This window comes from Ictalurus furcatus, chromosome 26 (genome assembly GCF_023375685.1).
Source record: "Ictalurus furcatus strain D&B chromosome 26, Billie_1.0, whole genome shotgun sequence".
NCBI classification, from domain to species: Eukaryota; Metazoa; Chordata; class Actinopteri; order Siluriformes; family Ictaluridae; genus Ictalurus; species Ictalurus furcatus.
In genome coordinates this window covers 12,838,952-12,864,669 of record NC_071280.1, presented here as the reverse complement: position 1 = coordinate 12,864,669, position 25,718 = coordinate 12,838,952, and the positions used below count along the sequence as shown (strand labels likewise).

The 25,718-nt window shown below is 40.2% G+C and overlaps 1 protein-coding gene across 2 annotated transcripts in view; it reads left to right on the top strand.

The window, feature by feature from the left end:
- The first annotated feature begins 947 nt into the window (after positions 1 to 947).
- The window catches only part of arhgef7b (Rho guanine nucleotide exchange factor (GEF) 7b), a 42,168-nt gene continuing 17,397 nt past the window's right edge, over positions 948 to 25,718 (top strand). Inside the window, exons 1-7 of one of the 2 annotated variants that reach the window (XM_053615311.1) lie at positions 948 to 1,588; positions 6,440 to 6,523; positions 13,683 to 13,767; positions 13,986 to 14,116; positions 15,257 to 15,458; positions 20,114 to 20,202; positions 25,002 to 25,096. In XM_053615311.1, coding sequence (XP_053471286.1) covers positions 1,424 to 1,588; positions 6,440 to 6,523; positions 13,683 to 13,767; positions 13,986 to 14,116; positions 15,257 to 15,458; positions 20,114 to 20,202; positions 25,002 to 25,096 — 851 coding nt within the window. In that variant the 5' untranslated portion in view covers positions 948 to 1,423. The remainder of the gene's footprint in view (positions 1,589 to 6,439; positions 6,524 to 13,682; positions 13,768 to 13,985; positions 14,117 to 15,256; positions 15,459 to 20,113; positions 20,203 to 25,001; positions 25,097 to 25,718) is intronic. The other variant, XM_053615310.1, reaches the window with a different exon arrangement.

Sequence of the window (25,718 nt, the reverse complement as noted above, 5' to 3'; positions counted from 1 at the left end):
TATTGTATGTGTTTACATTCTTCTTTTTTTCTTCTTCTATGTAACTACATTCTGTTTTTATGTAAATTCTGTTTTAAGTCACCGTAAGACAGTCGTAAAAGCATGTCACTGCATGTCACACTGTGTATGGTTGTGTGAGACCAATCAGATTTGACTTTGGGTTGTCAGTGTCATGGTTTTTATGCCAAATTGGAACATTGTTGCGGATGGAAAAGTAAGCCTGTGGGTGGAGTATTTTGGGGTTATTTCCCACTAAGATCGGAATTAAACCAATTCACTTCCAAAAACATGGGCTATGACAAACAAAGGGAAAGTGCAAGTGCAGGAAGTGTATCTACAACGTACAGAACCGTTTCTGTTTTAAGATATATCACAACAGGGGGGCCATGGGGGCTTAGTGGTTAGCATGCTTGCCTTGCACCTCCAGGCTTGGGGCCTTGAATCTCTTCTCCGCCCAGCATCTGTGGAGCTTGCATGTTCTCCTCATGCCTCACTGCTTTCCTCCCCCAGTCCAAAGACATGCATTTCCAAAATGTGTGTGATTGTGTCGTCCAGGGTGTCCCCTGCCCTGTGCCCAGAGCTCCCTTGTATGGACTCCAGCCTCCCCCACAACCCTGTGTAGGATAAGCGGTATGGATGGATAGATAGATAGATATATTGCAAAGATTGTGGACTTTTTTTTTTTTTTAGAAAAAAGATGTATTGCAGATACACTAAACAGAAATGTGTGCACACCACAGTGAACTTGTTTCCTGTCTATTTCCCCTTGTCCGCTTCCTAAAATCTGGTGTCTAGCGTCAGGTATTCAGTGTGGTTTTTGAAATGTTCATAAGATGTGTTAAATTGAACTGACAAACCCAGTCCCCAATCATTTTCAGTGTGTGGAGATGGGACTGCTTGCTTTTTTGCTTTGCTCTCAATATTGTATTGCATACAGGTTTTGCAAAAAATAAGTACACCTTTTAAACAAAGCTATCTTTCTTCCTTTGTTTTTTAAACTTCAGCCACTTGTTATCAGCAGCAGTGAATAGACCTACAGATATATATTTGCATGAGATGTCAGTGTCTCCATAGGCGTGTTACTTTTCGTCTGTTGATTTCGGTTACAGGAAAGGAGAGGAGGAGAGGAGAGGAGAGGAAAGGAGAGGGGGGTCACTCTGACATCCTGCCAAAGCAGTTGGAAAACGCACCAGAGCACGAAACCAGACCCCTACTAGACAAATCGAGGCAGCTCGTTATGCACACAGCAGCCAGAGAGAAGGAGGGATCACGTCCACGAGCTACCCCTCAGATGTCTCGCGCTGGAGAGAAAAACAACAGGATGTGTATATGATCTGACGCGACCGCGCGCTCCGATTTGATTGATTATTATTATTATTATTGTTGTTATTATTTTCAAATTGGAGGACGCACGTTTGCGATCATGAATCCGGCCGAGCAGACGGTTACGTGGCTCATCGCGCTCGGTGTGCTGGAGTCGCCGAAAAAGCGTGTGTCGGATCCCGAGAGCTTTCTGCAGAGCTCGCTGAGAGACGGCGTGGTGCTGTGCAGGCTGCTCGAGCGACTGCGTCCGGGCTCGCTCCTCACGGTAAAATGCCTTAAACGCGTTTAGTCTGATTCTAAAACGATGGGAAGCTGCGCGCGCTTTAACCGGGACACACTGCTGCTTTTTGGATCAACCGCGCGAGCTCTTTACTGTCCGATCTTTATTGCGGAGAGCGAGCGCGCTCAGATAGAGTCGATGCGCGAGCTTTATGCGGCGCGGGGTAACGCGCGTGGTGCGCGTATATACCGAGTTTTACGGCTTTGCATGAATACACAGGCGAGCTTTTATTTATGAAAGGCCAAACACTTTACACACGCACACTATTTGAACCGATCACGTTATTAGACACTCAGAATGGTGAGAAAAACAAAAAAACAGCAGTTGTGTGAGTGGTAAAGCCTTGGTGATGAGAGAGATCAGAGGAGAATGGCCAGACTGAACTGATTTGAGCTGACAGGAGGGCTACGGTAACTCAAATAACCACTCTGTACAACCGTGTTGAGCAGAAGAGCATCTCACAACATGATGGACCTTGATCCGGATGGGCTAGACCAGCAGAAGATCACATCGGGCTCCGCTCCTTGAACAGGAATCGGCGTGCACACGTGGTAAACAAAGAAAAACATCACCGGGTACATTTTTACAATGTTCTACTGTACAGTTTGAGTGATTTGGTGTCCACTGTAGCCTCAGAGTCCTGTTCTTGGCTGACAGGAGAGGAACACAATGTAGTCTTCTGCTGTTGTAACTCATCCACCTCAAGGTTTGGTGTGTTGTGCATTCGGAGATGCTTTTCTGCTCACTACAGTTGTAAAGAGTGGTTATTTGAGTTGCTGTCAACTCAAACCAGTCTGGCCCTGTATATATAAAATACTGCTCACATATATTTATGAAACACTTACGCATACCTGCGCTTTCTCATATAATCGTACTTGTACACGTACAGAGTGCTCGCTCGTGCATGTTCGTGAGCGCAGATCATTTTCCGTATGTCCAGAAGTCATTTCATTGTAAAAGGAAGGCTTTATGAAGTTTCTGAACCCTCAGTATATGAAAGCTTTGCCAGAAAGTCTTCTGATGACTTCTTCCAATCTTTAAAGACAAACAAACACTTGTTCCTGTTGATTTATTTGGTAGGTAAGTAATGAAATACTTAATTTTTTTTTTATTTTTCAATATGTCCAACTTTTTATATACTGACAGGAATGTACATATTAAAACCTCTGCCTTCCTGTTACAATGAAATGACTTCCAGGCGCACTAAAGATTGTCTTGCCTTAACACACATCTATCTAGTTGTTGTAGACCTAAATGATAAAACTGAGATGTTTTATTATTATTTTCTATATTACATTTACATAAAATAGATTGTTGTCATTGAATAAACATGTGCAAAACGTCCATTATTTTATACAGAAAAGATGTTATGGGCATAAAGGAATAAGAAAGTATCCATGTAAACCTTTCTAAGGTATATTCATTTGATCTAAAACAGACTGAGTGGCAGCTTTCCCCCCAAGCACCTAGGCGTTGCCATAACACCCCATATGTAAACATACTTTTCTACATCAGCTGCCTTGACAGTGGTCTTTTACTAAAACTGTTTATCCCACAAAATGAAACACCCATGTACAGCAATATTTCCTAAATAACAGTAATAACTTACTCATAGGACAGCAATTAGACAGGCCATTTGAGTAAACACTGAATTGGGATATTGTTTAATAAGGTTATATTAGAGAGGTACTATGTGTACCTAGAAGCGCTGCTGGGCTTCAATGTGGATGATCTTTATACAGTGCTGCGGAAAAGTATTTGCCCGATTTCTTCTGTTTTTGTGTACATCTCATACGAAATAGTTTTAGATCTTCAAACAAAATACAACATAAAACAGTGGCAACCTGAGTAAACACACAATACCGTTTTAATTTTTTTTTTTATTGAAGCAAAAAAAAAAGTTATCCAACACCTCTCACCCATGTGAGAAACTAATTGCCCCCCTTAAACTGGTTGTGCGACCTTTAGCAGCAATAACTGAAACCAAACACTTCGGATAACTGGAGCTCAGTCTTTCACTGACTTCTAGACTTACTCCTATGCTTTGGACCATTGTCTTGCTGCGTAATCCAGTTGCGCTTGAGTTTCAACTTACGGACTGAAGACTGGACATTCTCCTTTAGGATTTTCTGGTAGAGAGCAGAATTCATGTTTCCTTCAATTATTGCAAGTTGCTTAGGCGCTGAAGCAGAAAAGCATCCCCACACCATCACACCTCCACCACCATGCTTGACCGTAGGTATGATGTTCTTTTTGTGGAATTCTGTGTTTGATTTACTCCAGATGTAATGGGACCCCTGTCTTCCAAACGATTCCACGCTCGACTCATCAGTCCACAGAACATTCTCCCAAAAGGTTTGAGGATCTTCAAGGTGTGTTTTGGCAAAATTCAGATGAGCCTTAATGTTCTTTTGGTTTAGCAGTGGTTTTTGTTCTATTTACATGTTGATTTGATTGAACAGGGTTTGCAGTAATCAGGCCTGGTTGCGTCTAGTCCAGCTGAACCTCATTATAAATACAGTTTCATAGATTTGGGGAATTCGTAACTATGGGGGCAAATACATTTTCACACAGGCCCAGTTGGTATTGGATAACTTTTTTGCTTCAGTAAAAACTGTGTTTTGGGTTTACTCAGGTTGCCTTTTTTTTTCTTAGATTTTGTTTTAATTTCTGAAACAATTTAGTATGAGATGTACAGAAAACCAGAAGAAATCAGCACAGTATTTATGGGGTTAATACCCATTTACAAAGTGGCCATTGATAAGAAAGCCAGGAAAGGATTCCCCTCACATTTAAAGGTACAGTGCACATTTTAATAGCTATTGTGTCTGTTATTTATTTATTTATTTATTTATTGCAGGCACAGCTTAATTCATCAGACACAATTACTGCAAACTATATTACGATCTGCTGAGAATATCCCAGTCAATTAATAGACTCCAGTCTGGTTCACATCATCTCTTTTACAATGATTGTAATAATTAGATGTTAAAGAAAGTGTTTAGTCAAAAAATTTAATGTTCACAATTTTCCCTTTAGCCTAAATGTGGTCAATCAGACAAGACACATTTGGCGTCCTAAGCTTTTTTATTTTTATTTTTTTTTGCACTGGAGCTATGAGTATAATGTTAAGGAAGGTTATGGCTACCAGTTTAGCATTGTGCAAATGACATTCATAAAGTGTATAAAGTTATCAAGCAATCTCACAGTAATTTCTGCATGGCACACTGTTGTCTGGACAAAATTATGTCTAAACAGGCATCACAGCCAGGTATCCGAAGCCTCTGTCAGACTAAGGTTTCAGAGCCTACTCTGGGAACACTCAGGATGAGGCAGGAGTACGCCCTGGATATGATGCCAGTCCATCACAGGGCACCATGCATACACAAACTCATTCACATGTATGGGTGATTTAGAGTAGTCAGTACTGGCATGTTTTCTTGGCCAGTGGGAGGAAACCATAGAACCTGGAGGAAACCCACACAGACACGAGAACACGCACAGAAATTCCACACAGACAGTAGATAGAGCATTGTGGAAACTGTTACCCAGCAGACCAACATGTCGATGAAAGAAGTATACTGCTGAAAAAAACAAACAATAGAAACCATCACAGAAATTCTAATGGTTTCCACTACAAATAGCATTACAAACCATCCGTTAACCATTACAACCATTACCAAATATCAAAGGTGTTCATTGGTCCTTAATGGTATCCACTTGACATAACACGACACCAATAGAAGGCAACAAGTGACCATTAAAACCAATAAAATTCTCATTGTAACCATTAAATCTATTATAAATTCTATGAGGGTTTCTATTGTTGGGCGCACGGTGGCTTAGTGGTTAGCATGATTTCCTCACACCTCCAGGGTTGGGGGTTTGAATTCCGCCGTGGCCCTGTGTGTGTGTGGAGTTTGCATGTTTTCCCCGTGCTGTGGGGGTTTTCTCCCCCGGTCCAAAAACATGCATGGTAGGCTGATTGGCATGTCCAAAAGTGTCCTTAGTGTATGAATGGGTGTGTAACTGTGTAGTGATTGTGCCGTGCGATGGATTGGCACCCTGTCCAGGGTGTACCCTGCCTTGTGCCCCATGCTCCCTGGGATAGGCTCCAGGTTCCCCGTGACCCTGTAGGATAAGCGGTATAGAAAATGGATGGATGGTTTCTATTGTTTATTTCAGCTTTCAGGTTTTTTTTTTCTCAAACATTTGAACAACAACAAAAAACTCCAAATGTACTCATAAAGTGAATCTTTTCCACATATCGATCATAATATCGGTACACAGTTATTCGGGGTGGACTTTTCCTTTTAAGAACATGAGTAAGGTGTCTTAGAGCAGGTCAGGCATGAAAAATTTCATGAAAATATCCAATGTAGAAAAAAAACAACAACTTTATTTATTATAGATAGCACGTTTCATTTTGAGTCCAAAATGTGCTGAGTTCAAAGTGCTTTGTTTAAAAGATTTTAAAATGAGGAATAAAGCAATAAACAGTCACAAAATTACACATGCGAATAAAAAACATTTAAAATCAAGCATTTATTTGAAAAATTTTACAAACATTTTTAGCATATAGCTCATTTGGAGTATCGTTTTTAAACACTCCTCCACTCACTGCGTGTCGCCGTCATCTTGCGTCACTTCCGTTTCTTTAACGCCTACTCGGTGGATAGGTAGCGTTTTCCAGCTACAGTGGAGATGTGAATAAACGTTTCTTGACCACTCTGTATGGTGTAGCCGGAGAGTGCGAAGTGAATAGCCGGGTTTTAAACCACTGGAGCAGAGAGGGAGAGAGAGATAGTTTCAGCCATTTTCCTCTCATGCACACAGGTCTTCCAGGAACCGAAGAACGACGGCGAGTGCTTGGGCAACATCAGGGAGTTCCTCAAAGGCTGTGCTTCATACCGAGTGGAGGTGAGCAGCCTGCTGTTGACTTGTTTATGTTTACTGTTTATCTCAGATCGGGTGCTGTTTTTGTTTATATCTGTAGATGCAACTCTGTTTGAGCTTGTGGCGTTTGAGGCAGATCGGGTAAGGCAGTCTAGCGCTCAGTGGGACGCTGGGAATCATATTGGACTAATCCTTTATAAACCGAATCAAACCGCAGTGGCACGCTGTGACTTGTACTTCAGTAGGTTAGGTGTTGAGGGGAAAAAAACCCTATGGCTTAGCTTTCATGTTCCAATAAATATGTGCACAGTGCAGTACTAAATCTTGTATCAGAACATTGCGAAACAATACTGACAATGAGGTTATTTACATCCATAAATATTGGAGTCTCTAAACGACTCCTGATTCGATTCGAATTTGATTCAGTGCCATATATTTAAAATGAATCTTTTAAATGAATTGATCTTGATTTCTGCTTCCTATAACCTACATTATGACCCCCCCCCCCAATTATTATGCCAGTAACTATGGATACAATTTTCATATGTATTTTGAGTGTGTAAATCCAGCCGCATGCTTTTGCAGCTGTAACTCCTTTCTAGAAGTTATAACTTTTACATGCTTACTAGGAGGCAAAACAAACCTCTGCAATTTCTAGTCTGGAAAATGCAGAATTTTAATCTAACACATTTGGTGTCCTTTTTGATTATATGATACTTCCCACCATTGTATGTTTTTTCCCCCACATTTTTAAATATATATTTCTATTACTTTAAGTAATTCAAGTAATAATCTATGAACATTATTTTTTAATGTAAATGCAATAATTTGTGCAGTAGAGGGTTAAAATGAACTGTTATGTTTAAAGAATATTATATGATCTTATGCGAGGGTTATAGGAAAATAATCAGTGAAAGGGTTAGTTTAATGCAGCCTGATGTAAAGGAACTGTTACCGCCCAAAAGTTGATTATCTTCCAATAGCTGAAGTGTCCTGAAGTGTTTTACTCCTCTTATACCACAGCAATTTGCCAGAGAGTCATTTTCATGCTTTTTAACCATTTATAGTTGCATTTAATATTGTTTAACATCCACAAAAAAGCGAGTTCTCGTTATAACCGCTATAAACAGCCGTTCCCTTTTTTCCTTTTTCCTGAAGTTAATGAGACAAAAAGAAAACACAGTTTCCGCGATCTCAAGAAACCGGAAAGTGCAAAGTCCTCTGTCCAAGATTACTTGGAGTGGTCAATACACAAGCTCCTGTTACTATAGAAATGATTACAGCGGCAGCATTAATATAAACTATTGTCAGAGCTGCTGCTATAGAAAATGAACCATCACCTTCTGACCAATCAGATTAGAGAATTCAAAAGCGCTTTGGAGTAGCACATTACGTGCTTTATTTATTGTTCTCATAATACTAAAGGTGTAGAAGCTTGCCATATGGAACTGATCACTTTAACAAGCCGAAGTGTTTCTTATTGTGTACCGTAAGCATTCTCACCTCTTCAGGGTTCCAGATAAGGGTTCCACATGGGGGTTTCGCAAGATTGTGGGATTGGTGAGCTTCAATCTTTAACTGTGACGCACATTCACCGGTTTTCTTTAAATAGATTGCGATGCACATCATGATCATCATGATCACAATGTGTAGTTGCAATATTGTTGTCAATATTGCGCAAAGAGGGCTTCTCAAAGGTTCCTTGGAATAGTTACGGGTTCTTGGATTACTTAGGAGTGTCTACTGAAAGGGAAACCATCTGTGTAGGGTCCTACATAATCGTTTCTCCAGAGAGACAAGCCTATCATCAGAAATCTTGGGTTGCACTGACTTTTTTTTTTTTTATAGTATAAAATTGAGATTTTGTCTTAGCGCAACAACTGTTTCACCATTTTCTGCATTAAAGCTGGTTTTATCTATAGCTCTGGCCCATGGTCAGCCTCAAGACAAGCCCTCTATTGTAGTGAATGGAGCTGTGTGTTTGAACGAGCCTGTCTTGCAGTTCATTAATGGCTTTCAGGGACAGGCACACTCCAGCCCAGTGAGAGGCTCTCCAGTGAATAAGAAAGGGGGGAAACCCCAAGAAAGGAAAACAGTTCTTCTTTTAGGAGGAAAAGAAAGGTTAGACAGTGACGGTCCAATCGCTGGTAGATTAGTGGCATCGCAGTAGTGATTTTATCACGCACCACATGGATACACGTTGTATTGTGAACACGTTTTGTGAAAGATATTTATTACAGTTGATAGATTGTTGTGCATGCTTTAAAGGAAGTGCAGCTTTGGAGTCAGCGAATTCACAACATCACTGTGTCACCAGTGTAGGAGGGTGAACGTTTAGTTCCTGTTAAAGTGGTAAACGATAAACATGATGGAGTCTAATCTGCCATCTGTGAAGTTCATTATTTACTACCATTATACCACAGAGCTGTTGAATATACCACAAAGCTGCTCTTTTTTTTTCTTCTTCTTCTTATTCCCTTTTTGGGACTGGATTTCCCCTATTTTCTCCCCAGTTTGGTCAGCTGCCAATTCCCACCCACAAGTCACATGACAGCTACTAGTTGGCAAGAGTGGAGGCTGTTGTGTTGTGCGAGACATGGTGAAGCTAAACAACTGCGTTTTTTTCTGTTGCTCTTGCTGCCCCACCAGACAGAGTAACTGCACTATAAGAACACGCTATCTGCCCTCTTCCACATACATGAGCTCACAAATAGCTCATGATTGACGAGCATGCCATGCATCCAACCCAGTTTTGCTCTCTTGGTTCTTGGCCATGGATGGCTCAAGCAACATCTGGATTTGCGTCAATCTACTGATGATCGTGAGAGCTTTTCTGTTTTGGTACTCGAGACCATCTTTTCCCCTCTTTATAAGCTGAGAGAGAGACGAGGGGGGGGAAGGCTGATGAGGGAACGACTGTTTACAGATGTTATAATGAAAGTGTTCAGAGGAACCAGCTTGGCATGTTTGATGTAACTATAAACAGATTAAAAAGTACATTTGTAGAGTTCTTTACTAAATAGAAAATGGTAATTGTTTGCAAACTACTGTGCTGTGATGGGAAAATAATAACCTTGGGGTTGTAACAGTGACTGCATTGGGCCGCGTAACACCACGTTGAGGTTGATTATTTCCCTATAAAAGCACTCCATGACATGTGCTATGTCTTATTCTTGATCACTTATACATTATACCATGATTGTCACGTTTTACTTTTCAAAAAATAACTTCTGTTGTTTGTTCTATTGGAGAGGATGCCGCCTTGGAAGGCAGACCTTTTGGGTAGAGTTTGTGCTCCCAAGGTTTAGAAGGTTGCTGTTCATCTACAGTTTCCTATTTTGGACCGGTTTGAAGGCTACAGTCCAGAGTCTCGTGAGAACTCATGATGCTATGAAAAAAAGGTCATTTATTCTAGTTCCTGTTAAGTTTATGGGTGAAAGTGTAGTTTTTGTGCTTTGTGTGAAAGTGCTGAAAATTTGAAAAACTGACTGTTTCACCCAAGCACCACTTGATACACCACCTGAAAACATCAGGGTCAATATGCAGATCATATTATATTGCTATATTATTTGTATTTTATGTAACTGGATTTCTGTCAGTTTTAGGTGTCACGTCTTCTGAATTTCATTTGCACCAATTGACAAAACCTTTTGTAGAAATGGTTACCTACAATAAAGTTGTTTCACCCGTATACCCTCATTATTATAATAACATAGTGCTTCTATGACAGATTGTATAATTCTGGAAGAAGTAAAGATGGTATTTATCTCTATTTTTTCAATCAGGGAAGTGGATTAAAGTGTACACCTCGGCTCCATTTCAGACCCAGTTAAAACGAAAGCAAGAAAGAAAGACATGTAATAAACAAAATGTCTGATTATCTTTTGCTGTTAGCTTTCCAGGTTAAGGCTCTTCTCTGATGTATAGTAAAGCTCTCCAAAAATCTGTCATCGGCATACCTCAGCACCTCTCAGTGTGATTTTAGCAGCTCAGTCAATCATCCGTAATTGCTTTGGCTTTAAACAGACTGCAGTTGCCAACGGTTTGAAATTTAACATCGGCTTGTTGAGTTGCAAAACCAGACTTTGCCGATTCAGACCGAAAAGCATTAATGAGAGGATGTGCAGAAAAGTTGAGCAAACCAAAAAAATGCAACGGCAAATGAGCAAACCCAACATATATAGCAAAATATAGATGCAAGCAGCGATTAGTGGGTCCAAGCACCGGGGTGCACCAATGTCTCTTTTCATGAGCAAGTGTTGGCATTTGGATATTATTATTTCACATCACTGAACGTACATGTGAACTTTGCACCACATCACGTGACATACAGTGGAATTACACAACACCTGCAGAAGGTGCACGAATGTGTTAATGATTTCTGTTTGACGTTAACCATTTGATTGCTGAAAACATGCTCTGTTTCATTGCATGATTTATAGTGGAATTATGCCACTCTTCCCATTTGAGCGTCATCACACGTTAAATTATGGCCTCACCATGGTAATACCATTTAAGATATGATAAATTCCTGCACAGTTTGAATCATGGATATCTTCATTTGTTGTTGATCAAATTGAGTATGAATCCGATGAACCTTCTAGTCTTGTGGTCGCCAACCCTGTACCTGGAGATCTACCCTCCTGAAGACTTTAGCTCCAACCATATTCGTGCCCACCTGACCATCTAATCATTGTCATAAGAAGTTCTTGATCAACTAAAACAGGCGTGTTAGATTTTGGTTGGAGATGAAACCTACAGGAAGGTCGATCTCTAGAAAGAGGGTTGGTGTCCACTGCAATTTAGCATCCTGGACATCTCGTCATCATTCTGACCAAATTTTGTTTGAACCTGACGAATCCCCTACGAGGACACTTTAAAAGTTTGATACCGGTCAAAATCCCAAATGGCTGACTTTGTGTTGAGGGGTTAATTTGGGGGTGATTGTGAAATGTATTTGTCTTGAGAAGAACCATATGCTTAACATTTGGTGCTTGTTGGTGAAACTGGATGCTCATACTTAAGAGCAATGTCCGGCCTCAAATCCGTGGCTTAGACGGGACACAGAGGCTGGAGTGAGCCGGGCTTATCAGGCCAGCATGAGGGCTCTGAAGAAGTGCAGGAGCAACAGGGAGTCTGGAGTCAACCTGGAAAAACCAGACGGATACGAATACACACACTCCCACTAGTTCACATAGGTGGCTGAAAATGCTCAAGTCTCTCTCTCTCTGTGTGTGTGTGTGTGTGTGTGTGTGTGTGTGTGTGTGAGAGTCACAAGCAAGGGAAAGTGTGAGAGAGATTAATAATAAGAAAGCATATATTACAAATGCTTCTTGTTTTCTTTTTCAGCTTTTTCAGAGGTGTCCCAGCACTAATATTGTGGTGCTCATCCAAATTTAGGAGCGTCTGTCTGCTATGTGTGATTGTGTGAGAGATTCATGGCAGAACTAGTGAATAACGGACTCCGTGCGACATTTTGCATGCCGTTGCTGTGTTTACATAAGCTATTCTAAGCTGTGCTCAGAGGCGCTAACATACGGTTTTAGCTGTAGCATTTATGAGATTTGATCCCGTGCTATGATCATCTTCTTTCTCAGTGAAACAGCCTTTAGCAAATAACAAACGCACATAAAATTTTAGCTGGCGGAAAAGGGAACGGGAAAGGATGTGGGTGTGTAAGAGACGTGCTTCTGGTAGTGCAGTAGTTACTTTCACTTCACACCAACTTTATCAGGGTGAACGTTGACCTGTGAACTCTCAGACCTCAGTCTTGGGAGCTAGTAGAAAACAAGAGACCGTGGTTCCCGCTCTTTTCAGTGAATCAGAGTAGTCGGCTCAGTTCGTCAGTAAGAGTCGATGCTTTTAACTCTCTCATGGCTCCTTGATGGTTTTCCCCCCAAAGTTGGCCAAAGTCATCGATCTTTGCCTGTTGCACATCCTACACACAAATGAGTCATTTCTGTGCATTGCTAACTGTTAGTCAGATCATATTTTAGCTTCTTTCACTGGTTTGGTTAAAAATTGTCAGCTGAATGCAATGTGGTTAAAAAGCCTAATTATTATTAAGTCATGTGTAGAGTCTAATCGAGTTAAATCTCGTCATATACCCTCAGCTGTGGAAGCTATTTTTCAGCCGTATTTGTTTATGATGTGATCTCCAGGTGTCCAGTAAAGACAGCAAGGATGGTAATGGTTCCACAGGTTGTAATGATGTGCTAGAGAATGAAAAATGTCCAGCATAATGTCTGGGACCAATAATCAGTTTTGAATTTCCAAGTCGGAAATGTGTCGTTATTGTAATTCCATCATTGTTTAGTCCTGCATTAACGTACGTACCAAACATATTCATTTGATTATGATCGTTGTGCTGTGTCTAAAACCGCACTTCAGAACCTGCTATTGTATTAGTATAGTTTAGTTTTTGTATCGTTAGTGTTGCTGTGGTTCAGCACCTTGTTTTCTGTGGCCGTTAAAGCTTCCTTATCCTAAGCTCTATGTGAGGCCTGGATAAGATCTGTGGAAATTTACATCTTTCTATTCAAACTTTCTACTTCCACACGTAACTGATTTGGGGAAGGATACATAAGAGCTCGGTTTGTGATGTCACAAAACATGCTCCACAGTTTTGAAACTGATATGCACATCTGATATGCAAATTCTTTGAGGATAACAGTCAGAGCCTTTTAGCCAATGATACTGCATGCTAAGCTATACGCTAGCTGTTAGGGGAAACCGATTGTGGTTTGTAGTGTGTATTTTGACATGTTTGGTTGCTGTTCAACAAATAACTGATAACATGAGTATGCAAATCGATGCTTGGGTACTGAATCTCATGTCTACCTGTGACCAGTGTGAGCTGTTTTGCTGACAGGTAATTTGTCAGCTAGTTATTTGAGATGGAAGTAACGCTGTTAGCGAAGATGAAATGGGGGAAAAAAACTCATTATAACTGACTACTAAACTCACTAAAGTCATAACTGCTAAAATGTAACCATGTGATATCAGCGCTCTGCTAAATTTATGATCAGAAAATGGAGTAGTGGCTGCTCTGGCCTGAAGTGTGGCTTTTGTCATGGCGTTAATTTTTGGTCTTGTCAGACGGGTTTAGCTGGAATAAATGTGTGCGTGTGTATTAGTGAGTTTAATAAGTTGTTGTGCTGTTTTTTCTTTTCTCTGTGTGCAGACATTCGAAGCTGAGGACCTGTTTCAGGGCCAGAACTTCACCAGGGTGCTGAGTTCCTTGGTTGCTCTCAACCAGGCAACAGCAGGTAAGGGGTGTGTGTGTGTATATGGGTGTGGGTGCAGGGGAATCATAGTGCATCTGGGCACATGAAAGTTTTGTTTAACTGCTGAAATTGTCTATTCACATATTCATGCTTAAGCGCGTTTGCTGTAATGAAGTCGAATGAGACTATTTGCAAGCATCTGTACAATGTGCTTGTGTATGCCAATGTAATATAAGCTGAATGTTTCTCTGGATGTGTAGATACTGGATCCGACAGTGACTCCATATGTGTTCAACACTCCTCTCTGCGAATCAAGTCCTTTGACTCCCTGAACTGTCAGCCTTTCCGCAGGAGATCATCCAAACGAGTGCACAGCCAGTACTGCAGTCTGGTGAGTACTACTCAGTTCAATTCAGTTTTATTTGTATAGCGCTTTTTACAATGGTCATTGTCTCAAAGCAGCTTTACAGAAATATATAAACACAGAATACACTAACACTATTACTAACAAAAAACAGTATCACAGTGTGCTGAGTGCTAGAACTAATTTAGCATTTTGTTGAATGTGGTAAAGCTAAACGCTATTACTAAAGCTAATACCAGGTTTAAAATATATATATATATATATATATATATATATATATATATATACACACACACACACTAGTAAAGCTACCATTTTTTACCTGCTCCTAGCTTTAGTAATAGCTGTTTTTGTTTTTTTTCCTTTTAAACCTGGTACTAGCTTTAGTAATAGTTTTTTAAAAAGCTGGTACTAGCTTTAGTAATAGTTTTTTTTTTTTTTTTTAAACCTGATACTAGCTTTAGTAATAGTTTTTTAAAAAGCTGGTACTAGCTTTAGTAATAGTTTTTTTTTGTTTTTTTTTTAAAAAGCTGGTACTAGCTTTAGTAATAGTTTTTTTTTGTTTTTTTTTTAAAAAAGCTGGTACTAGCTTTAGTAATAGTTTTTTTTTTTTTTTTTTTTTTTAAAAAAGCTGGTACTAGCTTTAGTAATAGTTTTTTTTTTTTTTTTTTTAAACCTGATACTAGCTTTAGTAATAGTTTTTTAAAAAGCTGGTACTAGCTTTAGTAATAGTTTTTTTTTTTTTTTTTTTAAAAAAGCTGGTACTAGCTTTAGTAATAGTTTTTTTTTTTTTTTTAAACCTGATACTAGCTTTAGTAATAGTTTTTTAAAAAGCTGGTACTAGCTTTAGTAATAGTTTTTTAAAAAGCTGGTACTAGGTTTAGTAATATTTTTTAAAAAACCTGGTACTAAAGTTAATACAGGGTTTTTTTTTTTTTTTTTTTAAAAAAAAAAAGCAAAAATAAACCCCAAACTAATACTAGCTAGTAGCAGTTTTTTTAAGGTTTTCAACTTGTGGATTATGCTGTTTGAGGAGATTTGAGTGTAAGAAAAAAACATAAGAATTAGATTTCTTTTGAAACTAGCATTTATGTATCATCTTTCTTTCATTTTCTCTCTCTCTCTCACTCTCTCTCTCTCTCTCTTTTTCTTTCTTTTACACATCAGGACATGTCTGAGAACAGTTCAGCTCAGCCTTTGGTGAAGGCGCGGTTTAATTTCCAGCAGACGAATGAGGACGAATTGTGCTTTAACAAGGGTGACATCATCCAGGTGACTCGGCAGGAGGACGGAGGCTGGTGGGAAGGCACGATTAATGGCAAGACCGGCTGGTTCCCTAGCAACTACGTTAAAGAGATCAAAGGAAGTGGTGAGTTTTTGGCTTACCCGGTGTTTCCTTTGATCTTTCCCAAGATGTGTTAAATCCACATAAACTCCATTTTTCTTTTTCTAGTGCTTTATATAGGACATGGGATAATAGCTGTTAAAGGTGTGGCTGGGGATTTAAGTACATTATGGGGGGGGCACTCATAATGAAACAAAATGATGTGTTCCCCATTCACACTATCACAATATTAATCAAAAACAAACCGGTGGAGAAAATTAAAAGGCTATATTTATTATGAAATCTATGTACAGAAGTATCTTTGCACATCCTTGTGTGTGTGTGTGTGTAATATATATATATATATATATATATATATATATATATATATATACACACACACACACACACATATATATAAGCAAAAACTAATGCTAACAGTTCTTCTAATAGTTCTATCTCTTCCTCCGTCAGTGTTTCTCATGCTGCTGAAAGAGAAGGTGGCTGTGAGGAAAGGTGGCGCACTGATGTCAGGCACTGGATAAACATGATATTCGATAATGGACAGAAATGCAGGGGGCATGGTGACTTAGCGGCACCCCAGGTTTGGGGGTTCGAATCCCACCTCCACCCTGTGTGCACTTAGTTTGCATGTTCTCCTTATGTTTTGTGGGTTTCCTATGGGTACTTCGGTTTGCTCCCCAGTCCAAAGACATGTTGTAGGCTGATTGGCATTAAGCTCCAGTCTCCCCACGACCTTGTGTAGGATAAGTGATATTTCAAATGGATGGATGCAAGGAAATGCATTTTAATCGGATTGTACACCGTGACGTCATAACAACAGGGCCAACATCTAACCTATCAGAACTAGGAGGCATCTTTACTTACCTGTCCATCACAAAGCTCCACCTCGTCACTAACATTCTAGCTCAGTCATGTTTGGAGTGTTGAGGGGACACTTAGGGGAGGAAATGTAATTGTTTGAGGTTTATTTTTTATTTTTTTTTATAAATATAAAAACCTCCAGTTCCAGCAAACGTCTCTGGGGTGGGGGTTTCACTGATTAGACCTTTAAGCCACATATAATGGTGCATGAAGTAATTGAAAGGATTTGGCCAATGTTTTCAAACCATTTGGCTTTATTTGTTTATTCCAAAAGAATAAACAAACCTGAACCTCACAGTCCTGATAAAATTCATTAATGCATGGATTATTATGTTATTGATAGAATAATAACTTTATCTGTTGTGTGTTATGTTAGATATGTTTTATCTGCTATAGATTTTAAGAATTGTGTGCCTCAAATCCGGCCGTCAAAATATCACCGGGTGTTTGAAAACCCCATTTGGTTTGGTATTTGTGAGTCAAGCATCATTAAGCTTCCTCTGAGCACAACGTAGGCTTTTAAAAGGACGATTAACCTTTACATAGATTAAAGCTTGGGTGTTAGTGGAGAGAGCAACAGCATGGAGGTTTTAAGACTCTGGATTGGATTGCACGAAATGATGTGACCCCAGTTTGATTATCAAAAAATGCTTCTTTTAAAGGAACCTGCATTCCCCTCCGAAACTATTGGAACGGCAAGGCCAATTCATTTGTTTGTGCTGTACACCGAAGACATTTGGGTTTGAGAGCAGAAGACAGATATGAGATGAGAGTTTAGGACTCCAGCTTTTACTTCCTGGTATTTACATCTCGATGTATAAAACAACATAAAACATAGAACCTTTTCCCTCAGACCACCCAAGTTTTAGGTGAGCAAACGTATAAGAACAGATAAGTCTTGAAGTAAATTAAAGTAAATAACACTTAATATTTGGTGCATATCCCTTGCTTGCAATAACTGCATCAATCATGAGACTCACTGACATCACCAAACTGTTGGTTTCTTCTTTTGTGAAGCCTTTCCACACTTTTACAGCAGCCTCCTTCAGTTGTTTGTTTCAGGGAGGTTCTCCCTTCAGTCTCCTCTTCAGGAGGTGAAATGCTGCTCAGTTGAGTTAAGGTCTGGTGACTGACTTGGCCAGTTTAAAACCTTCCATTATTTCTTTTCCCCTCTGATGAAGTCCTTTGTTGAGTTGGCAGTGTGTTTTGGATCGTTGTCTTGCTGCATGGTGAAGGTCCTCCTGGTTAATTTGGATGCATTTCTCTGTAAATTGTTGAAGACAAAATGTTCCTGTAAACTTCTGAATTCATTCTGCTGCTGCCATCACGAGTTACCTCATCTATACAGATTAGTGAGCCTGCTCCAGAAGCAGCCATGCAAGCCCAAGCCGTAACACGACCTCCACCATGTTTCACAGATGAGCAGATCCTTACTTTCCCCACACTTTGGCCTTTCCATCACTTTGGTAGAGGTTAATCTTGGTTCCAAAACTTTTGTATTTCTTTGCGAATTCCAATCTGGCTTTCCTATTCGTACTGCTGATGAGTGGTACACAAACAAATCTTGTGCCATGGCCTCCATATTTCTGCTCTCAAAGTCTTCTTCGAACAGTGGATTGTGATGCCTTCACCCCTGCCCTGGGGAGGTTGTTGATGTTACTGACTGTCGTTTTTGGGTCTTTCTTCACAGCTCTCACAATGTTTCTGTCATCAGATGTTGTCGTTTTCCATGGCTGGGTCGACCCATTCAGTGCCTGTTGTTCAGTACACCAGAAGTTTCTTTCTTTTTCAGGACATTCCAAATTGTTGGATTGCCCATGCCCAATGTATGTGTAATGCCTCTGATAGATTTTCCCTCTTTTCTCTGCTTCAAAATGGGGTGCGTTTCTCCCATAGACAGCTCTCTGATCTTCATGTTGGCTAAACCTTTTTAAAAACAAATGCAGTCTTCACAGGTGAAACCGAAGGCTAAAACCAGGAGTAGATATTCAGAGCTATTTACTATTTTGACAATCGATCTAACAGGACACACCTGGGTAACAAGAAACACCTGTCCGTCACGTATTCCAATACTTTTTATTTGGCTGAAAGTTTGGTGGTCTGATATAAAACGTGCTATGTTCTATGATGTTTAACACAGCTACGTATAAATACCAGGAAATAAACGCTGAAATTCTAAACTCTCTTCTCATATTCATCTTTTGATGTCGAACCGAAATGTCTCCAGTGTACAGAAAAAAAGAATTAATCGTCCTTGACGTTTGAATACTTTCTGAGCGGACTGTATTATCCAAAACCAGCAGTTTGAATGAAGGAGTCAATGAAGCTAGAGGAGAGCTGATGGACTGCTAGCGTTAAGTTATTATTAGCCATATGAGTTTTTGGGTGAGGTTTTCCTGTTTGTGTTCCTGTGTTACGGCCCACGTGGTGGTGTCGGCTTCACCATCTGCTCTGTTTGGAATATTGTTTTTTTTTTGTTACAGGTTTATCATACTACGAAGCCGGCTGTTTAGGTTCCCGGTATGTTTCGCTACCATGTTGGTTCTTTTTAGCAGGTGGTGTGGTGTTATGGCATTAATGCAAGTGAAACTTTTAGTTCTACCCACACACACAGAGCTGGGTTAACCACAGCGTGCCATATGCCTCTGTGGTTTCAAATCACTGCATAATGCGGATAAACGAGGGTTCTTTAGGATGATATCACGGCGCGCACTAACGTCCGGATCAGGAAGGAAACCGTGTCCTCAGACAAAGGCAGGAAGTGGTGCAGGCAGCGAGTGCTGTTTCCCTTCAGTTAAACACAGCAGTGTTGTGCTACTGCCTCTGTTCACTCCGCTGGCTGCCTCCGTGCTCACCTGTATACACACTTACACACAAACACTTGGAGCTCTGTGTGCGTGTGGAAGGAGGGGTGGAGAGAGAGGGAGAGAGAGAGAGAGAGAGAGAGAGAGAGTGAGTGAGTGTGTGTCTTTACACATGTGCTGGCATTCAGGCCAATCAGCAGCTCAATCACATGTTGTATGTAGATGGTCTCTACGTAAATTTTTTAGAAACTTTTTTCTCATTCTTTCTTTTTCTTTCCTTCTTTTCCTGCCTTTTTTGCTTTTGCTTTTTGATTTCTCTCTTTCTATATCTCCCTCGACCCTTTTCTCTCTGCCTCCCAGTGCTTTTCTTCTTTCTTACATTTCCTTTATTTCTTTTTGTTTGTTCGTTCTTTCTTTTTTACTCTTTCATTTCTCCCTTCTTTCTTTCTTTCCTTCTTTCTTTTTTCTTACATTTTGTTACTACTTTCTTTTTGTTCTTTCGCTTCTTCTTTCATCCCTGCTTTCCCTCCATCTTTGTTTTGTTTGTTTGTTTGTTTCTTTTTTCTTTTCTCTGGTGTTTTCTCACTTTCTTTTTTCCCACTCTACCATCTAAATTTCCTGGGAACACAGACAGTACATTGGGTTGCTCTTCCGATATTTGATCCGTTTCGGTTGTTGTTTTCTGAAAGTCTCAGGACGTCGCTCTCTCCTCCACAGCTACATTTCTCATTCCTCTCTTCACACGTGAGGTGTATGATACTGCCCCCCACAGTGCCTGAGACAAGCACACACACTCGCTTTGTCTTGGTATCCTTCACACTGAGCTGAAAGAGATCCACAGAGCGATGTGAACTGATCTGCCCCTGATGGTTAATCTTTTATCTCCTTCATCTTGCTCTTCAGGAGCAGCTCACCTCTACTATTCAATCTAATAGAAAGAAAATGTCTCCACAGGCTGCATGGAGTATGTGACCTATTTGTTTTTCAACCCTTCCTCTGTTTGTTTTGCAGACAAGCCCATCTCCCCCAAGCCTGGAACGCTGAAGAGTCCTCCCAAAGTGTTCGAGACCAGCGCTGCTACTAAAACCTACTATAACCTGGTACGAGTCATTCAGCTCTAATGCTGAGAGATGAGCACATTATAGCACATTATTATTATTATTATTATTACTGAGTGTGAGCTGAGTATTTCTACTGCACTCTCGCTCGCTCTCACTCTCTCGCTCCATTTGTTCTTGTTCTTTTTGTTTTTCTTTTTCTTTTTTTATTTCATTTTTTTCTTTCATTTTTTCTTTCTTTTTATTTCTTTTTTCCCTTTCTTTCTTTTTTCTTTCTTTCTTTTTCTTTCTCCTTTAATTTTTTCTTTCTTTCCTTCTTTCCCTTTTTCTTTCTTTCTTTTGTTTATTTCTTTTGTTTTTTCTTTTTTTGTTTTTTCACCCTTTTGTTTCTTTCTTTCATCCATCTCCCATCCATTTTTATTTAGCTCCTTGTGTATTTCCTTCATAAATTGCTAATGGTGATTATTATTATTATTATTATTATTATTATTATTATATGAGGTTGAACCTGCACGTTCAGCTTGATTCATACTGATTACACTCGAAATATTCATTTTACGCAGTTCATCATTCAGCGTGCCGCCTCCTTTGGCTCTGGAGACAGTGCAGGTGTTGAACAGAAAGGGGTGTAGCTGAAAGGGTTAAATGGTAGCTGCTCGTAGGTTTGTGTGTTGTGCTGAAATCTGTAACATCTAACGTAGACATTTTCTAGAAATAGTGCCGTACACAACTTCGTGTCATCATGTTGAGTAGTGTATTTATGTGTGTGTAGTGTGTATGAGTGAGTTTGGGTTCATGACCTGTAGTTTTGGTGAAGTCTCGTCTCCCGCTGTTTAACCATTAGAGTGTCAGGTCAGAGTGATGTTTGCGTGTCTCTGAGTCAACCAGGCTGTGTTTAAATTGGTGTGTTACAGTGTTAGTGGTTCATGTGTGCGCATGTGTGTTTTTGTCCGAGTGTGTAGCTGTAATGTAGGTCATTGTTTCCTTCTCACTGATCTTTGGGACAGCTGTGCCTGGGGCCCTTAGCGGTGCGTGTCTGTGTTTATGAGTCAGGTCCTGTTTCATAGTTAGAGAGATCAAAGGTTTATATAAATTTGATTTAGTTTAGTGTGTGTATATTGTTGCGTGGGATGGAATTAAATTATTGGCAAGATGTCAAACTAAGGCCTAATGTCCAGAATTATTGGCACCCTTCAAAAATAGTATTTGAAGGAAATCCAAGCAAATTGTCATCCTTGAATTATCTTTGTTTTTTTCGCACATCTCCTATTGCCTTTGACCAGTTCCTGTTTCCCTTGGTATAAATATAAGGTCGCGCACACGTAGAATCCCTGTGTCACCAAAGCTAAAAACGCTTTCAAAACAAAAGCATTAGATGGTTGTTAAAGTTGTTTAATGTAACAGTTGTAAAAAAATTTTTTTACCTCAAACATACATGCACATCTGATCTGAATCGAAGAGTGCTTGCAAATGTGCAGACCTTCTAATATATGGCCGAGTGAGAGACGAATCGGGCCAGCGGCAGCGGTGTTTACATCTCTGTGGTGCTGGGTCAGGCACGTCCCAGTGAACAGAGACCCAGTGCAGACTCTGGACCCGCTGGACTGTTGGCTTGGGAAACGTCTGCGGATTCCCCAGGACGAGCTGGAATCTGTGGCTGGTGTTCGAGAAGTCTGGACTGAAGGAAAGAAGGATACATCCTCATACATATTTTACATCCTTGGTAGACTTTACAGAAAGAGGCTCAGTGCTGGTGTTCACTCCAGGGTAGATCGAATATGAAATTCAAGGGTGCTGATTCTGAAATCAGTGTTTTTCAGAAGAAAAATCTTACTACTTGAGAAATCATACACTTGAAACATATTGTATTTGAATAGAACTGTACACCGATCAGCCATAACATTAAAACCACTGACGAGTGAAATGAATAACATTAATTATCTCATTACAGTGACACCCACCAAGGGCTGGGATGTAGTACTCCGCAAGTGAACTGTCAGTTCTCAAAGCAGGGAAAATGGGCAAGCACAAAGATCGGAGCAACTTTGATAAGGGCCAACTTGTACTGGCTAGACAGCTGGGTCAGAGCATCTCCAAAACGGAAGGTCTTGTGGGGTGTTCTCGGTATGTAGTGGTTAGTACCGCCCAAAAGTGGTCCAATGTAGGTCCACTGCCGACAGCGCCTACAGTGGGCATGTGAGCATTAGAACTAGACCATGGAGCAATGGAAGAAGGTGGCCTGGTCTGATGAATCACGTTTTCTTTCACATCATGTGGACGTGTGCGTCAGCTGTGGAAGAGATGGCACCAAGATGCACTATTGGAAGAAGGCAAGCCGGTGGAGGCATAGTGATGTTCTGGGCAGTGTTCTGTTGGGAAACATGGGTCCTGGCCTTCATGTTGCAGACCAAGTAAACCCTTCATAGCAACGGCATTCCTTAATGCCAGTGGCCTCTTTCAGCAGGATGATGCGCCCTGCCACACTGCAAAAATTGTTCAGGAATGGTTTGAGGAACATGACTGAGTTCACGGTGTTGACTTTGCCTCCAAATTCCCCAGATCTCAATCTGATTGAGCATCACTGGGGTGTGCTGGACATCAGTGGGGTGTGCTGGACATCAGTGGGGTGTGCTGGACATCAGTGGGGTGTGCTGGACAAGTCCAATCCATGGCGGCCCCACCTCACAACATACAGGACTTGAAGGATCTGCTGCTAACATCTTGGTGACATATACCACAGCACACCATCAGAGGTCTTGTGGAGTCCACGCCTCAATGGGTCAGGTCTGTTTTGCTGGCACAAGAGGAACTGCATAATATTAAGCAGGAGGTTTTAATGTCCTGGTTGATGGGTGTATTATATATGTACATTTTCATTAAGGGTGCCAATAATTCTGTAGTTGATAGTACTCCTGTGTTATGTTTGACTCTCAGAGATGGAACCCACTTTAAATGTGTTACTCTTACTATTACTCTTAAAGCAACGTGGATTCTCCCAGTCTGCCTTCCTCCTATTTTGGGCTCTTCATTAGAAGAGCCCAAAATAGAAATAGAAGAAGGTGGCTTTCAGACTTATTTCCACTGTGACTGGCCTGATTCTGTCGTCGTCGTCCCCCCCCCCCCCACGTTTTTTTCCCTCTTGGTTGTGGTATAAAAGAGGATGAGTCCTTTCTCTGTTCTCTGTGTGTTGTAATTGCTTTAGAGATCCTGGTCTCTGTGCACTCAGAGATGAGGGCATGAGTCTGAGGCTGTATTAAAGCATCTGTCAAAGTGATCGGCTGTCAGGGGGAAAGCTTTTATATGTGAAATATGTGTGCTGTTTTGAAGTACTGTGCATGTGAGTGCAATTCTACATTCAGGCTGCCAGGCTAGTTAATCAAATTGCTTGGGCCGCTGGGCCAGTTAATTTCATTTTCAGGCCAAAATAAGTGAATTACGGATGCGATCCCTGCTCTCTCGTTCTCTCTCTCTCAGCTCAGTTTTGGCCATTTAGTGCTGCTTTTCAGTTTTTAATGTGTTAATCTAACTGAGCGGTATGTGAAAATAAATGAATGGCAGCATCAACAGCTAATGACTTCATGCATTTCAGGAAACATGATACCATTTGATAGTCAAAGGTGTTTTTCATCACAAATTTGAATGCTGTGAAATATGGATTCCTAGTTTCATCGTATTGTCTGTGTGTGTATATGTACAGCCATGTGAAAAAATAAGTACACCCCATGGAAATTGTTGCGCTTTTTTTTTTTTTTTGGACAAGCAAGCATTTGATCATCTTTGAAGCAGTGTCTATTAATGAAGTTGATTTACTTGAACAAAACCACAAGGAAAGGTATAATTTTCAATCATTTATTCAACAGAAATGTCAATAGATGTGATATTTTTCTGTGGAAAAAGTAAGTACACCCTTGGCCTCAGAAGCTAGTATTCCTCCCTTTAGCAGAAATAACTTCTTGTAGGCATTTTGCAGAATTGTCCACCAGGCTTGCTGGAATTTTTAACCACTCTTCCATGCAATATTCTTTCAGTTGCAAGATGTTTGAGGGTTTTCTTGCATGTACTGCCTGTTTCAAATCCCTCCCACAACATTTCAATGGGATTCAAATCCGGGCTTTTACTAGGCCATTCCATAACAGTCCATTTCTTCATTATGAGCCATTCCTTGGTGGATTTGCTTGGCATGCCTCCCATGCAGGTTAAATTTTGTGTTATCTCTTTCTGATTGTAGAAGCACACACTTTGACAGCAACAGTTGCAAGACTTACTAGCAGATTCTGCGATGAACTGTTGGGGTTCTTGGAGACAGTCTGCTCTTGGACTGAATTTGCTAGGACAGCCAGTCCTGGACAAATTTGCAGTCATTTGAAATCAACACACAGACACATTTGTAGATTATTTTCCTTATGGTGGAGTGATGTATTTCAAATGATTTGGAGATCTTTTTAAATTCCTTTCCAGACTCCTAGGCTTCCACAATCTTTTTTCTGAAGCCCTTACAGAACTCTTTAGATCTTGCACCACTTGCACTCCCTAAGCAGGTTCTAATCACTGGCACACAATCTTGAACACCCGATTCTAATTTTATGGATTTGACGGCATGATAAATGTAGGGGTGTACTTACTTTTTCAATGTGACTGATAATTTAAGTAGTGAAAATTACTACAGAATGTCATTTGGGAATGTATCAACTTTATTAATAGGCACTGTTTCAAAGAGAATCAAATTATTGCTTGTGCAACATTTTCTATGGAGTGTGCTTATTTTTTCCACATGACTGTATTTTTAAAATGTCTCGTTTGTGTGTGCGTGTGGCTTTTATTATTTTTATTTTATTTTTTAGGTGATCCAGAATATTGTGCAGACAGAAACGGAATACGGCAAAGAACTGCAAGCACTGCTTTCGACATACTTGAGACTACTGCAGCCCACAGACAGGTAGCTATTGTATCCGTTGTGGCTCATCCACAGGGGCCATACAGTCTATACAACCAATTTTGTATAGTCTTCAAAGTCCTCATTCACAACTCCATACATCTTCAGGTCTGTTCAAATTCTAATGATGTCTTTTGAGTGACCAATGATTAAAAAAATGTTGGTATTTGACAGTTATATGCAGATGTTCTATTGATTTGGTTTTTTAAGTGTTTTTAAGTGTTTTACCGCTATAGACTTATTGCAAATTCCTAGTGGTCAAAAATGGAACTGCAGCAAGCATTAATTGAGGCCTATTGGGGCACGAATCACGTTGTCCCATACTCACACTCTGATAATTTTTTACTGGAGGAGTCACAGTGGACAGGAACGTTAAATACTGTATAAACAGGGTCATGGGTTTTATGCCGAATTAAACTAGTTTAGAAACACTCTCTGGCCTCCAAATTCTTGTTTTAAAGCAAATAATCAGAATTTTAGCAAATTATCACAAACAAATGCATTGTTTATGTGCAGACAGTGTGCCTATGATGTACAGAACCATTTCTGAGAGAGAAAGGGGGATTATGGAGTGGGTAATGTCCGTACAGTAGAAATGCGTGTATACTACGATGACCCAGACGCA